This window comes from Typopeltis vanoorti, chromosome 19 (assembly GCF_054136105.1).
Source record: "Typopeltis vanoorti isolate ZY-2024b chromosome 19, IOZ_Tvanoo_1.0, whole genome shotgun sequence".
In the NCBI taxonomy this organism is placed as follows: domain Eukaryota; kingdom Metazoa; phylum Arthropoda; class Arachnida; order Uropygi; family Thelyphonidae; genus Typopeltis; species Typopeltis vanoorti.
In genome coordinates, this window is record NC_143567.1 from 38,975,352 (window position 1) to 38,992,278 (window position 16,927).

Consider the following 16,927-nt stretch of genomic DNA (forward strand, 5'->3'; position numbering starts at 1 on the left):
CTCTTTTTCACATGCTTAATCTCTTCATTCATCCATTTCACACCTACCTTATTTAACCTTCTGACCCTTGGACATTTAGACATTGCTTCTACTAGATAGTTCTTGAATATCTCCAAAGCTGCATTGATCTCTTTTCCAGCTAACTCCTCATTCCATACTACACCTGCAAGCTATCTCCAGATCTCCTCATAATCACCAGCCTTGTAGTTCCACATATACCCTTTTCTCACAGAAGTCCTCACGCTGCTGACAACCACCCAGGTAATCACTTCATGGTCACTCTCACCAACTGGAGATTGATTTAACACCTCATTTATAATTACATCCTCTGATGAGATGATCAAATCCAAGACCCCCAGTCCTTGTGTGCTTTCTGTTACATACTGTTTGAGGTAGTTGTCCCTCAAAAACTCAAACTCATTTTCTTTACTTCTAGTTGCTATCTCATCATTCCAGTCTATATTGCCATAATTAAAATATCTCTCTAGAATTAGAATAGCCCTTTAGTGGCTACTGCAATAGTGTCTTATAAGCCAAGGACAAGTTGTAAACTACTTCAAACAAGAGGATTGTGTTTGTTTGTGCTGTCAATAATCGTGTTTAAAGTTGTATGCGAGATTCAGAACTTAGGAATTCGATAAAAGTTTAGGTCTCAATTTTGCTATTTATATAAATGTTTGATTCAAAATATCCAGGTTGCTAAACCACAACTTCAGTGATATGACAATTCATATGTAATTATTATCAGGCATTGTACTAATGAATATTTGCAGTTTGATTCCTGAAAGCATTTCATTGGTTTTTCAGTGTTTCTGTAAGTACCATTATATGAAGCATTTAAAAATAATATTAAAATGATATTTAGATGCATGGTAGGACAGTAAGTATGGGAGCAGCAGGATTTTTATTTATTTTATTTTATTTTTTTGTTTGGTAGGCAATACACAAAAGTTCTCTCCTTCCATACTTTTAAAATCATATCATTTTAATGCATGAAATGAGCAGTGAGCCAAAGGAAATGACTTGTCAAACATGTTTATAGTAATGAGCTTTAAATGTTTATCTCGCCATACATGCATAACTATATAAGTAGCCGATGATCAGTACCATAGCAGTTCACATCACTAATGTTGAATCTTATACTGAAAGAAAAAGATATTTTGCTGTTTACATAAATGTTTGATTCAAAATATCCTGGTTGCTAGACCACAACTTCAGTGATATGACAGATTCATATGTAATTAGTGTCAGTCATTATACTAATTAATATTTGCAGTTTGACTCCTGAAAGCATTTCATTGGCACTGCTGTTTTTTCTTTCAGCGTAAGGGGAGTGAAAATAAAAATGATGAATACAAGGAAAAAAAATAAAATATTGAATCTTTCTCTTTGGCACATATATAATGGAGACAGCTTTGTTGAAATTTTACATTTTATGCTAAACATGTTCAAAATGCTTTGCTCATCACATCACTTATACTCTGCATATAAAAGAATGATTTCATTTTTTTCAGTGTAGCATGTGCCTCAACAAAATTTTTTACAGCTTTGGTCTTGCATTTATCTTCTTCCCCTTCCTTACCATTCCTACCTACGTCATAATTATCACACAAGTCACCAGTGGTGTCAATTTTGCATGCAGCCAACTTGCAAATTTTCTGTCTGTTGATGTGTGATCACAAAATTCAGTCATGTTTTTCAAAGCAGCAAATTGGATATGATTTTAACAAAAGATATTATCCTCTGCTTCAGTTCTTTATATCTGTGGGAAGTTCACATCATTTGGTTGGAGACTTGCTGCCACTGTGAAATGAATAGGTAATAACCTATTCATTTCACATTCAGGAATCAAACTGCACATATTAATTAGTATAATGACTGACTAATTATGTATGAATCTGTCATTAAGCACCTCCATAGCGCAATTGGAAGAATGACGGTACGTTGTGCCCTTCGATTGGAAAAGGCTTAAGTTCAATTCTCGTCATGACGGGAGGAATCTTTATATGGATGTTTTCAATCGAAGGTGAGTTAGCCGATCTCATACGGAGGTAGCAGGGTTTTTTCTCCCAGAAACTTGGTTTTTTCATCCCGCATACAGACAAATCGGCCCTTTAGAACACAGGCAATTTACAGACAAAATAATACTAGCTGTGGTAGTAGCCAGTTGAAAGTGCTGATGTTGATGATTGGTAGTAAGCGGTTTGGTTTGGTGTAGTGGTGGAGATGGAGAGTTGTACAATAGGTGTCCTCCTGCGATTAGTCTTCAGACTCCTTGGAGGTGTCATGAATAATAATAACATGTCACTTTTTGTGTTGATATCCTTCCCAGCATCCATTAAACAAACAGACAGCTATTTGAAGAAGATAGTGAACCATTCAAAACAAGATGAGCCAAAAACACTGAAAAGTATTGCTGTCTTTCCTTTGTACTAATGGAAGCTTTCCGATAATGTCAGATAGTATGTGAAATTCATACTTCACGCACCATCCGACACTACTTGAACCAAATAAGGGTGAAGCTTAATGTGAACTATTAATTTGAAAATATGGGTGAAGTTTAATGTAATGTTTCTACCATTGAGCATCCTTGCATAATATAGCAAGTTACCACTACTGTATATTCCACATGAAAAACATTGTGCCTCTCTCATTATTAATTTATCTTAAAAGTACGTGAATGCACAATCATTGTACATTCAAAACACATTGCATGTATTTCATTATATTTTCTCAGAAACAGTCATTGCAGTAAAATTGTCAGCCAGGACTGAGATTTCTGAATGACTAATGCATAAAATATTTTGAAAAAAAAAGTAAATAAATAACAAAAGTATTATTTTTTATTTGGAATTTATTCAGGGACCAAACAAAATAGTCAATGCATCCAGAAAAATGATAGAATGATTGGTAGGTTTCACTGTCCTGATCTGTAAAGAAAACATATTTTCATAAAATTTTCTTTCTCTTACAGAATTGCTTGCATATCATGTCCAACTGTTTATAAAAAATTGCAGCAGTTGAAATCTGCTGATGTAACTACATGTTTACTGGAATATGATAAGCGCTTCGAAGTTTACAGGGGAGACTTCATATTCTACAACTACAACGAGCCTTTAAATTTGGAACCCAAACTTTATAAATGTTGTGATGTAGTTTTAGCTGATCCTCCCTTTCTGTCAAAGGAATGTATTGAAAAGATTGCAAAAACTATCTTGTTTCTTGCCAAAGATAAAATCATTCTTTGTACAGGTAAATATTGCATTTTTTTTTTATGAAAAATATTTTACAAATTTATGTACCTGATCTTTTGAATAGCATGAATTATTAATGTTCAGTTTCAGCTGGATCCAAGGAAGGCTTGGTTTTCATCGAGGCAAAAATTTCAGTTATTAGCAAACATTAATCCATCATTTTAAAAATTATTTTACACAGGTAAGGATCAAAAATGAAAGTTTCAATCATATATTGTTACACATATTGACTCAGAAGTAATGGATGCTATCAGCAGAAGAGTTTCATTATTGAAGAAACAATCAGTTGAAGCAATGAAATTATCATATACAATAATGAAATGTGCTTTTCTTAATCACATTTTTATGTACGAGGGTGGTCTGAAAAGTTCTCGGCCTAACAATGAAAAAACAAATTTATAATTTCAAAATTATTTTTATTTTTCAACATAATCTCCCTTAAGACTAACATTTATTCCAGCAATGCTCCAGTGCCATTATCCAGTCCACGTAGCGGTTCTCAGTAAGATCTGCAAAATACCCCTCTACAGCTGCAATCACCTCTTGATTCGAAGAACAAAGCTGACCAGCAAGGAAGAGTTTTAGCTTTGGGAAGAGGTAGTCAAATCTGGGGAATAGGGTGGATGTTCCAACAATTCATAGTGCAGATCCCTTAATTTTCCCATTGCCAAAACACATTTGTGGGCAGGTGAATTGTCCTGATGAAAGATGATTTTTTCTTCCGCAAATCAGATCTGTTCTCACGAATTTTTTCGTCTAGTCTGGTTAAAAGAGTGGAATAATATTCCCCAGTTATTGTTTTACCCTTGTCAAGATAATTAATAAACAAAATGCCTTTAGCATCCCAAAACACTGATGCCATGACCTTTCCTGCTGATGAAACCGACTTTGTCTTCTTGGCGCTGAACAACCGGCTTCTGTCCACTGTTTTGACTGCTTTTTGGATTCTGGTGTGTAATGGTGAATCCAAGTCTCATCCATAGTAATAAATTGAAGCAAAAATCAGTTTTATTCTTGTTAAAATGCTTCCACTGTTCAGAGATTTTCATGCGAGTGCGTTTTTGATCTGCTGTAAGCAAGTGCAGCAACCATCTTGCACAAAGCTTTTTCATTTGCAATTCTACATTCAAAATATATCCTACATGTTCTTTTGAAATGCCTATAGTCTCAACAACTTCACGCACTTTGACTCGCCAGTCATCCAATAGCATATCGTGCACTTGATCAATAATATCTGGTGTTGTTACACTTTTTGGACATCGTTCACATGGACCATCTTCAAGGCTGGTATGGCCATGTTTAAACTCAGTAGCCCATTTCTTAATTGTCGAAAATGAAGGAGAAGAGTGTCCATAAACGAAGTTCATAAACTTTTATGAACTTTGAATGAATTTCTTTAAACCTTCTTTCACAAAGAATTTTATAACCGCACGATACTCAATTTTATCCATTTCAAGGGATACAGACAACACTTTTGCTTCAGACAGCTGTATGAAACAAACTACTTGATAGAATGACTTACAATTTCACATGGATGCTTATGACACATGTACCAACTTAGAAAGGAAAAAAATCTCTTGCTGATAGTGTTGTTATCCATGGTCAAGGCTGAGAACTTTTCAGACCACCCCTCGTAGCTTGACCATTCATTGTCACAACTGTATTTTAGACATAATTCTGTTTTGCCTAATTTTGCTATTAAAGTGCTTGTATTTAAGCAAAAATTAACACAAATTAATAAGTTCCTGTCCTTCCTTTCTCCCTTTCATTCTATGTCTTCTCTCTGGTGCCAACCTGCTAAATATCTCTCAACAGCTTAAATGTCTAAATCATATCACCCACCCTTTATCTCCTTTCCTACTAGACTGTAACAGAACCTCAATCCATCATAACCAAAGTTCTGTCCAATATTATTTTTGTTATCTACTTCTACAACTTAAACTTCTACAAACACTCTTTGTATGTAGTTTAATTCAGCTCCTTCAAATCTCAATGTGTAATCTCAGCACATTAATCCAGATGTATCCCGATCTAGATTTTATACAATGGTACTAAAACTCTTACCTCTGCTGGTCAATACCCTCTTCAATAATACAGCATATCTCTGAGTTGCCTTTGTAATATGTCCTCTGAATTTGGATCTCAGTGCTAGCATCTTTTCATATATTAATTTTTTCTTCTTACTACAGAAGTCACATTCATAGCTGGAGCCTTTATTGCTCATATAATTGTTCCCTACTTCTCTTTATTTAGATGTCTTCCATGACTACTTCTTCATTTGCAATTCCTGTTTGATTTCCCTAATCATCCATATCATCCACTCCAAATTTCTTTATCTTTTTCACTTGAGATATGCAATTTGCCATTGCTGCTAAACAAATGTTTTTTTAACTAGCTCCATGACATCTCTTCAAATTATTCCATCTATTGTATTGTATCACTGGTTTCTGAGAAGATGGATGATTGTAGAACTGAGCAGAAGCTGTGGGGTTAGATCTACATGCCTAGATTAGTTCTTAATACTTCTACATGCCTGTTCATTCTCCAAGTCAGGCATGGTTACTCTCACTAGCAGGAACAAGTATAACATTTCACTCACATTCAAATTTTCCAATGCTATGACCAAATCTAAACTATTGATGCTCATAATCTCTCCACTACTGCTGCTGCCTAGACATTTGTCCCTCAAGAATTCCACAAATTCAGTTGCTTTATTACTGAATGCACTTTCCTCTGCTCAATTTATGTTGTTACAATTAAAGTCTCTTGTTTCTAATACTCCTGGCATTAGTATGTTAGGACATATTACAAAGGCAACTCAGAGATATGCTGCATTATTGAAGAGGGTATTGACCAGAAGGAAGAATTTTTGGCTTTGGTTCTCCTCTTCCAGGCCACAGGTTATTGGGATTAGTGAAACATGGCTGACAGAAGATGATATAGCTAGTGGGATAGAATGTGAGGGCTATAGTGTGTTCAGGAGGGACAGAGAGAATAAAATGAGGGGAGGAATGTTATCGGAGGAGTGTTAGAGAATAAAATGGGGGGGAGTGATTTCAACTATGGTGACATTGATTGGAAGGAGGAGAGGACACATGGGAGGAGGAATTGGATTTTATGCAGTTGTTAAGGGATAACTATCTGCGACAGCATGTAATGGAGTATTAGAAACAAGTCTCTTGTTTCTAATACTCCTGGCATTAGTATGTTAGGACATATTACAAAGGCAACTCAGAGATATGCTGCATTATTGAAGAGGGTATTGACCAGAAGGAAGAATTTTTGGCTTTGGTTCTCCTCTTCCAGGCCACAGGTTATTGGGATTAGTGAAACATGGCTGACAGAAGATGATATAGCTAGTGGGATAGAATGTGAGGGCTATAGTGTGTTCAGGAGGGACAGAGAGAATAAAATGAGGGGAGGAATGTTATCGGAGGAGTGTTAGAGAATAAAATGGGGGGGAGTGATTTCAACTATGGTGACATTGATTGGAAGGAGGAGAGGACACATGGGAGGAGGAATTGGATTTTATGCAGTTGTTAAGGGATAACTATCTGCGACAGCATGTAATGGAAAATACTAGGGATCAGAGAGTGCTTGACCTAGCAATTGCATCTGAGAATTTGGCTGTAATGAATATGACCATGTTGCCATCAATTGATGAGAATGATTATAGGGTCCACACATTTAGCCACATGGGGGAAGGTAGCTAAATGTGTGGAATTTTCAATTAAGATAGGGTACATGTGGAATTACCAGGCTGGTAAGTATGACAAGCTTAGGAGATTGCTTGGTTCAGTGCCATGGCATGTAAAACTGCAAGGGCTGGATGTTGATAGTGCATGGGAGGTGGTTAAGAAGTGTTTGCAGGAGGCAATGGTTGACTGTATACCAAGAGTCCGAATAATAAATTAAGTAGGGGTTAAATGGATGAATAACACTATTAAGCTTGAGCTGCAAAAAAAGAAACAATTGTGGAGGGAATTCAAGGAGAAAGGTGACCAGCAGGCACATGAACGGTAAGCGCAGGCCAGAAGGGTAATGTGTGCGGTAAGAAAAGCAAAAGCGGATTATGAAAGAAAATTAGCTATGCAGGCTAAAGAGAATCCCAAATAGTTTTTTCGATATGTTGCAAATAAAAGAAAAAGTGTATGCGGCAGAATGATTTTAAAGAATGTCGATGGTAGGGAGGTAACCGAATCAGTTGATATAGTGGAATTACTGAGCGAGCACTTTGCAAGAATATATCATCCAGATAGTGATATTGCAGGAATGAAGGAACCAACAGCTTATATGGGAATTGTGGTGAATGAAGTGGAGGTGAATAGTCTATTACATAACCTCAATGTGAATACATCTGTGGGATTGGATGGTATACCTGCTTGTGTCGTACGTGAAGCAGCTAAAGAATTGTCAGTGCCCTTGACCATTTTGTTTAATTTGAGTCTCGGGTCTAGGTTAGTCCCGAGGGGGTGGAAAGAGGGGAAAATAGTTCCACTGCATAAAGGAGGTTCCAAGACTGCTGTTGTAAATTACCGACCGATCAGCATATCAGGAGTCATTGTCATGGTCTTGGAGAAAGTGGTCAAGAGGAAAATACAGGAATGGATAGATGAAAATGGGATACTGTATGGGGGATAGCATGGTTTTGTGAAGGGTAGATCATGCCTCAGTAACTTGCTCACGTTTTATAACACAGTGACGGCTGAACTGGATAAGGGTAATGGGTTTACAGTGATTCTGCTGGACCTTGCTAAGGCCTTTGACAGGATTCCACATGGAATTCTAATCAGTAAACTGCAGCATATGGGGATGGATATAGGGTTGGTCAGATGGATAGGAAGGTGGTTGATGGATAGGTATCAGAGAATAGTTTATTCAGGAGTAAAAAGATAGCTTGTGACTAGTGGTGTGCCGCAGGGTTCTGTTCTTGGACCACCACTGTTTAATTTGTTCATTAACGATATAGGGAAGGATATTAGAGGAACTGTTCATTTGTTTGTGAATGATGCAAAGTTGGGTAGAGCAATAGTGAATGCACAGAATGTCAAAATTTTGCAGGATGATTTGGATAGTTTGGAGGACTGGGCTAGGGAAAATGGATGTCAATTTAATGTGGCAAAATGTAAGGTTATTCATTTTGGGGTGAAAAGATTAGCAGCAGTGTACCACATTGGTGGAACTGTACTCCAGGAGATTGACGAGGCCAGGGATTTGAGAGTGTTGTTGGATAAGGAGTTGAAGTTTAGGGGGTACATTGCAAAAGTGGCTAAGTCAGCTCATCAAATCACTTGGTTACTGAAGAATACTTTGACGAGCAGAGACAAGCAAGTTGTTGTTCCTCTGTATTGAACCTTGATAAAACCCCATCTAGACTACTGTGCCCAGATTTGGGTGCCAGGGTTTCTTCTTGATGGGGGAGGAGGTGGAGAGGATCCAGAGACGAGTGACCAAGATGGGGAGGAAGGAAGCAGGTCTATGGAATGAACATTATGAGAATAGGTTGAAGAAATTGGTTTGATAAGCAGAAAAGGGGTGATATGATTGAGACATTCAAATTACTGAAGGGCTTCTATAAGATTAATTCAAAAGATGTTTTAAGTGGTGGGAGGACTAGGGGCCATCCATGAAAACTGGGCAAGAGTGTTAGAGCCAGGTTTTTTTACATGGAGAGTGGTGAATGAGTGGAATAAGCTGCCAGAGTCTGTTGTGGGTGCCATGACTGTGAATGAGTTCAAGGCGAAGTATGATAGATACTGTGTGAATGTTGAATAGTTGTTCTTGACATGATGTTAGGGCCTCCCTCGATGAGTCTAAGGACTCCTTGGAGTTTCCCTTAGTAATAATATTTCCTGCACATCATCCTCTGCATTTCTTGACCTCCAGAAACATCTCGCTACATATCCTACCTCGTCTATCTCCACTTCACACCATGTACTCTCAAAACCATTAGTACCATTTTCCTCCCGATTCTCCACCCTGAGAGGACACAGCTTAATCACTTACCATAAGTAACACTTCCATCCCATTACCTTCCCTATCCTGCCAAAATATATTCTTCAATTTCTGACCCTCTAAGGACATCCTGCTATGACAACCAAGTTTGTTTTGCTGATACGAATAATCTTCAGCAGACTGAGTCAATCATTGCCATAAAACTTATTCCCTTTTTTTCTAATACTCCTGGCATTTGTATATAGGAAAACCAATGCATTGTGTTTTCCCATGACTGCCATTAATATCCACAACCTTGAATGAATTCTACAATTCCTGCTAACTTCAACCCTAGCAACTTAGTTTGACTGCCCTAACATGCTCACTTGCCCAGAAAATATGAAATGGAGGCAGTGCTTCCCACTGCTTAAAAGAAAGGATCCTTACAGCTTCATTACTTCTTCTCTCACTGGCATCTCTAATTCTTTCTGTTTCCATATATTCCTTACACTCACACCTTCATCTTTTTCTCATTTCCTCTCTTTCCATCTCTGCCATCCTCTTGCTTTTTTTCCCTTCCTTGCTCTCTCATACCTGCTCTTGTTTGCCTTGCACTAGTTTATCTCTTCAGTTCATGAGTTCCATTTCCTTTCTCAGATATGTTATGAGGTTATATTATATGAGATTATAAGATATGCTAACAATTAATGCCTGAATGCTAAAATATATAGTCTGTCTTGTTATATTTTTTTAAATCTAATTTTACTCTTTATTTATAGTGAAATAATGAGACACAAGTGTAAATGGTTCTGTTTATTTACCAGCAAAATCAGCTGGAAACAGATGGAGTAAGAGTAATTCTTCAATTCTACTACTTTATTAATTGGGCAGTTCATTGGAAGAGACTAAGTCATCAACAAAAATTCCTCAAATTAAGAAACTGCAACAGGGCATTCTGAGGATGGTTCACGAGATGCATAACATTGTGGAAGGTCTAGGCTCATGTTCAAGAGTGGAGACATCTTTCAAAAATTGTACACTACATTATATCCAACTTAGTTTGCCTTTTCTTTTCTGCATAGTAGACAATTGCAGCTTACATCATTCTGTCTGATTGCTATGCTTCTCCAAGTTGGGATCCATTTCTTCATTTCCTCAAACAACTGAATTGCCTTATTAGAGGCGAATACCACTTCCTTTTTTCTGTAAACTTTTTTGAGGGCTTGTTATATTTTCTTCTTCTTCTTCTTGTTCTGGATTTTTTTTTTCCTTCTTTGGCAGCCTCCAGTTGAATTGTCTTCATGGTCAACCACTGATGTTCACACATTCATACTGGTTGACATTATATTCCCTCCAGAAGGTCTTTGAGAGTTTCTTACCTTAGTAATAACAACAGTCTGAGCAAAAGAATTTCTTACTACCTTGAAGGCAGCAATAACACCCTGGTCTGTGTCTTGCATGAGTGAGGTGATATTTGTTCAACATGATAATGGAACAGTTATCATAAGTACGAGTAGCTTTAACTCAAGGACTGACCATATAAAAAACCAGATGAGATTGATAAGGATTATCTCTTCTCCCACCACCTAGCCAGTTTCTACATGGAATTTCTAGAAAATCAGGCACTCAACATAGTTACACATAACCAAGAGTTTGTGTATGGTATGTAGATGTTTGCCATTGACCTGCATGGTCCAAGACACATTAGATACATTTTTAGTGCACACAGCAAACATTCAAAAATGCATTTCAGTACGGAAAAAGAAACTAATTGTATCCCACTCCTAGATACACTATGATTATCGAATGTTTCATTATCCTTCTTTGTTTACAAGAAACACATTAGAAAGGAAAGTACTTATATAAACAGTCAATCACCATCACCCATCCAAACAGTATGGCATCCTCAGAACACTTACACACAGCCAGGGCTATTTATTCAAACACAGACCTTTGCTACTGAACTTATTTTACAACACATTTTTAGCCACTAGCTACAATCGCTATAAAAATAGATAAAATACTGCATACTCCTCTCCCCCCCCCCCATCTCTCCTGTAACCAGCATACAAGATCACAACAAAACTGTTCCCATCCTTATATTCTAGTTCTGCAAGATAATTCTCTCTAAGATTAGTTCTCCACAAATATAATCTCCATACCACTTTCAAACCACCCATCAAACTAGCAGCCAAATGTTATGTGGTTCGTAGGTGAGCCATACAAATCCTTGGGACTTTCAGGCCATCATTTTTCTGTAGATTTAGTTGGTTGACAAGCATTTCACAGGCTTCTTTTAATTCATGTTTGTATCAAATTGGGTGCCTTTCCAGTCAGTCTAGTGGAGTGTTTCAAGTGCATGCTCAGTAAGGTCAGCTTTTCCGTGACGAAAGTAGTTCATACACTAGTGCCAAAATTGTGGAAACCTTTTGGAAAAAGTGTATTTTTGAGGTTTGATGGCTCATAACACCACTTTTTTGGGGGGTAATACCATAAAATTATATATCAATGGAAAGATAATTTAATCAAGAATGTAATGCAACAAAGTTTATTCAATTATCTGTATTCTATGAAAAGTTATAGCCAAATAACCAGAAAAAAGAAGCACAACTTGCTTAGGTTGATATGAAGTAACTTTCCTTCATTTGAATGTAGCCAATGAGCATGAGTGTTTAGAGAGCCAATCAGATGTCATCTTGTTTTGGCAATGCTCCAATAAGGTCACAGTAGGATTCAGCTATTTATGCCATGTATTGGAGCTGAGAGGAGGACATTTGTCAGTGTGTTATGTGATTGCTATCAAGTTGATTGGTATTTTTTGTGTTCTTTCATTTAATGAGCTTGTAAAATGTAATAAAATTAAAGAAATGGCGCAAAGAGTTGACTGGTCACCCAGAAAGCGATGTAAAATAGTACTATTAAGTGAACAAGGCTGCAGTTATGAAAAAATTAGAAGAAAAATTGGTGGAAACTTAACCAAAGGTGGATTTCTAAATTTTTGAAGAGGTATAAGGAGACTCAGTCACTACAAAACCAGACTGGTAAAGGCAGGAAAAGGTGCATAACAGTAAGTGATGATAGAAGAATTGAGAGACTGTGCCTACACGACAGAAGAAAATCATCTGGGCGTATACAAGATGAAATCGCGCAATACAATGCAAAATTGACAGACTGAAGACTGCAGGAATTTGGTCTAAATGCTAGAATTCCACGAAAAAAGCCATTTTTATCTCTCACACAAAGGTTGAAAAGATTAAACTGGGCTAAAACCCATGTTAACTGGAACAGCGGAACAACGGGACAGTGTTATTTGGAGTGATGAGACCAAAATCTCCCTGTTTGCTAATGATAGCATAAAATACATAAGGAGAAGAATCGGAGAAGATTTGCATCTTGATTGCATTACATACCATGATACACCCACTTAGTTTATGATCTGGGGTTGTATGATATCAAAAGGTGTGGGCAGAATTTGCATGATTAATGGGAATAGAAATGCCCAAAAATACATAAATGAAATACTTGAGCCCAAACTGAAGCCTTCCGCACGTAATTTTTTCCAAGATAATGAAGCATTTATATTTCAACAGGACTCCATGTCATGTTGCTGCTGTGTGCAAAAAGTGGTTTGGAATGGCCTGGGAATAGCCCAGACCTTAATCCAATAGAAAATCCATGGAGCCGACTAAAGAAACTTGTTGGTCAGAAGCAACCCACCAATAAAACCCAATTAATAGAAGCAATAATTCAATCTTGGTTTCACATTATAACAGCTGCAGAACTAAAAAACTTGGTTCACTCCATGGGAAGGCGTTGTAAGGCCGTAATTAATGCTAAAGGTTACCCAACTAAGTATTAACTCACATTGTGAGAATTTTTGTATATCTCATTTTTTCTGTGTTTCACTTTTCTTCTTTATAACTGCTGTTCTAATAAAAAATCCTTCATAAAAGTTATTGCATTACATTCTTGATTAAATTATCTTTCTATTGATATATAATTTTATGGTATTACTCCAAAAAATGTTATGAGCCATCAAACCTCAGAAATACACCTTTTCCAAAAGGTTTCCACAGTTTTGGCCACTAGTGTATGTTGTTCATGTTCTTTTTATTGTGGGATTTTATGGCCTGTTTCACCTAATTAGAGTAGGTTACAAGTATAGTGGATTTGGCTTACACCTGGGTGGGCAAGAGGAGGAAAGGGATCTTTAGAAGAAAAGAACTTAGTGTACTTTTTATTTTCATTAGTGGTTTAAATGTGACCTTATGTTGTATTTTTTGCAATGTATTAGCTATTTTTTTTTAATAATAAGGGGGATGGCTGCGGCCTTGCTGTAATTTTTTATTGTATGGAGTGTTTTCTTGTTATAGCCATTTATTATGAATGCTTTTCTTTGTGTTTTTTAAGATGCTAATAACACCTAGTTTCTGTGTAGGGTGGTGGTACTAGTCTGTGTATGTATTAGCTTGTGTGTTGGTTTATGGTAGACAGTGAAGGAATAGACAGCCTGAGGCAAGACATGTAACAAGTGTATCCACAGAAAGAAATGTGTTATTATTTTCCATTTCTATGGTGAATTGAATATGCCTGTGTTGCTTGTTTAGGTAGCTGAGGAAATTGTTTCAAGTTTGGTGGTTGTGGGGCTCAATGGTGATTGTGTCATCAACATATCTCAGTCAAACTTGGGGTTTCAAGGCCACTGAATCTGGAGCTCTTTGTTCAGAATGTTCTATATAAAAGTTTGCTATGGGAGGGGCAAGTGGAAAGCCCATGGATGTAGGTAGAAATGATTTTGCCACATGAAATAACCTGACTGAAGGATGTGGGCCAAGAGGATCATGATGTCAGGAGGAAATATGTCTTGTAAGAGATGTAGGAGAAGGGAATGACTTACCAACTTCTTAAATGCTGCTGCTAGTTTCTTGGCTAGGTGATAATTAGGGGTGTCAATTCCTTCAACTATTTGGCAAAGTGTTATTTTTATATATTTTTGGAAGGCTGTAAATTCTGGAGGTGCATGCATAGTGTGGTATCAACTTTTTAACTGGTTCTGTCAGCCATGTGTAATTTCTTAAGTAATTCGATTTATTTTTAATGTGTTCTGTGGGTTATAGTTAATGGATTGGTATGTATTAATGTCAGATAACAATTGGTTCATTTTTACTTCAGTTAACAAATACGATAGTATTACCTTTGTCAGCTTTGGTAATTATATCTTTGTTTTAAGTGATTTTATGGCCACTATTTCTTCTTTAAAGAATTCCAGAAGTTCTGACTGTATTTTCTCTGCTATATTTGTAATAGAGGGATTTTAGGTCTCTTTCTGTCTGATGAAATCTAATTTATTAAATGACCTTGGTGTAATTGCAAAGTTTAATCTCCTTTTTCCAGAAGGATGACTTTGCCATTGTTGAAGGACCTAAAATCCCTCCCTACTACTATAGCAGAGAAAATACAGATAGAAAAACTTCCAGCATTTTTTTAAACAGCAACCAAGCAGTTATTCTCAGCCCACTGCACTAAGTACCAATGTAGCTTGTGATCCATTGCACAGTTGCCATAATTAAAGAGGTGTTCAAAAAAAAAAGTACAAAATTCTTCCACTAGTGGACTATTGGTGCTAGAATCAAGTAGTATTTGTATAATCTCACTGTTTCTACTGACGAGTTGATGGATATAAGGAAGACCGAAACAGATTCACGTCATTCTGATAAGACTGAAGTGCTATGGATTGCACGTTGCTAGTCAAGTTTTATTATCAACAATACGGTAATGCTAATGCCACGTGAATTCCACCGTTTGAAGTATAGGAGAAAAGGTCAATTAAAATAACAAATCTTAGAAAAATGATTTTACGATTTGAAAATAGCAGATTTTTAGCGTGAGGTTGCAACTTTGACAGCAAGTTGACAAAGTTGCAACTACCATCGTGGAATGAGGAATGAATAACACACAAGGGTCCAGCAGTGCTCAGGCAATATCAAGGCAACTGGACATGTCATAATCCTACATGAAATCACACTTCATGGTGATGCAGAAACTCAACTACAGTTTACCCTGACGTTATTAGCTCGAATGGAGGTGGATGATGCATAGCCATGGAAGATCTTGTGGAGTGACGAAGCACATTGTTATCTGAATGGCAGTTTAACTCACACAATTGCAGCTGTGAATAAACCTCGTGTGTGTGTCTGCATCATTTACTATCAGTCCATACTTTTTCGAAGAACTTTGCCTGACAGGACCAGTGACTCGTACCTTCTCTGCTGTTAGACAAGAGATGTTGCGCAACTTTGTTGTTCCACAACTGTAGCAATGAAGATTCCTTGACTCTACCATATTCATGAAGGATGGAGCAGCACCTCACATTGGATTGCTGGTACAGCAAATGTTATGGAAACACTTCACAGAACACAGAGTGATTAGTTGTGTATTTCCATAACATGGCCATTTCATTTACCTGATCTCAATTCCTGTGACTTTTGGTTGTGGGCGCCATCTGAAACGTGTGATGTATGAAGGATATGTTCCAGATTTAGCAACCTTGAAAGACAGAATAACACAGCATGTGAGGCAAATCAATGCAGATCTGTTGTAAAAATTGTCATTCACAGAATGCAGTTCTTAGGAACATCTGAAAGAAGAAAATATTCAACCACATCTGTGAGTTATACAAACACGAAAATTGATTTGTCGTGTCTCTTCTAGCCATTGCTGTTTAATTAATCCCAAACCATATGCTTATAGCACCTAATGTACCTAGTGGCAGAATTTTGCACTATTTTTTATCTTCTGTAAATAAAATCCCATGTTCCAGAATGTACTTACACCAAATTTGGGTGAATTTTGTCCAATACATTTTTTGTTACAGTGCTCTGAACACCTCCTCTTTATGGTCATCCTGTATATAATATATATATGTGTGTGTTCCTGAAGATGAGCTTGATATAAAGGTTGCAACATCAACTTTTATGTTAATTTTAATTATTGAAACATGGGTGTGTCTCCATAATCATTCATAATAATTGCTAATCACCATGTAGCCCTGTATGGGTTACATTGTGATCAGCAATTATTGTTAATAGAAGAAGAATCTGAACAAAGCAACAAGAAGATTGTAAATGGCTGTCAGAAGAAACTGTTCAAATAACAGGAGAAAAATTAAATTTCATAGAAATTTAATTTTTCTATGAAATTTCTGGAAATCTGCACTAACCCATCTAACCTTTTCAAAGAAAAGGTTAGATGGGTTAGTGCAGATTTCCAGATACAGGGGGGAAAAAATCCTAAAAAAAGGCAAAGAAATTTAAGAAAATAACATTACAGATAGGAAAAGAGATCTGTTTAGAAAGATAAATGAAGTTACAGGGAAGTTTATCCCTAGATTAGGAGTAGTAATAAGAAAAAGTTTGATAGAAGAAGTGGAAAAAAAGATCAAAAGAGTATGTCGATTATTTGTACAAGGATATTAATATTGAAGGAGAATTTGTTAAGGAACCTATGATAATGAAAAGTGAAGTGATATCAGCAATGGAACAGCTTCCAAAAGGAAAAGCTTGAACTAACTGAGTGTGAGTGGAATTTGGAAAATATTAATTGAAATTTGTCTACAGGTTTGAAAGAAAATATACTGGCGTAGAGACAGGAAAACATCAGTATTCATCCCTTCCTAAAAATCAAATCACAGACGTTGTGAGAATTATAGAACCGTTGCTTTAATTTCACATGCAAGTAAA

The 16,927-nt window shown here is 36.7% G+C and overlaps 1 protein-coding gene across 2 annotated transcripts in view; it reads left to right on the top strand.

Moving 5' to 3' along the window:
* LOC150096010 (EEF1A lysine methyltransferase 1) overlaps nt 1–16,927 on the top strand; it is an 84,146-nt gene that overhangs the window by 52,370 nt on the left and 14,849 nt on the right. For both annotated transcript variants that reach the window (XM_090408891.1, XM_090408890.1), the window contains exon 4: nt 2,975–3,252. In XM_090408891.1, coding sequence (XP_090265017.1) covers nt 2,975–3,252 — 278 coding nt within the window. The remainder of the gene's footprint in view (nt 1–2,974; nt 3,253–16,927) is intronic.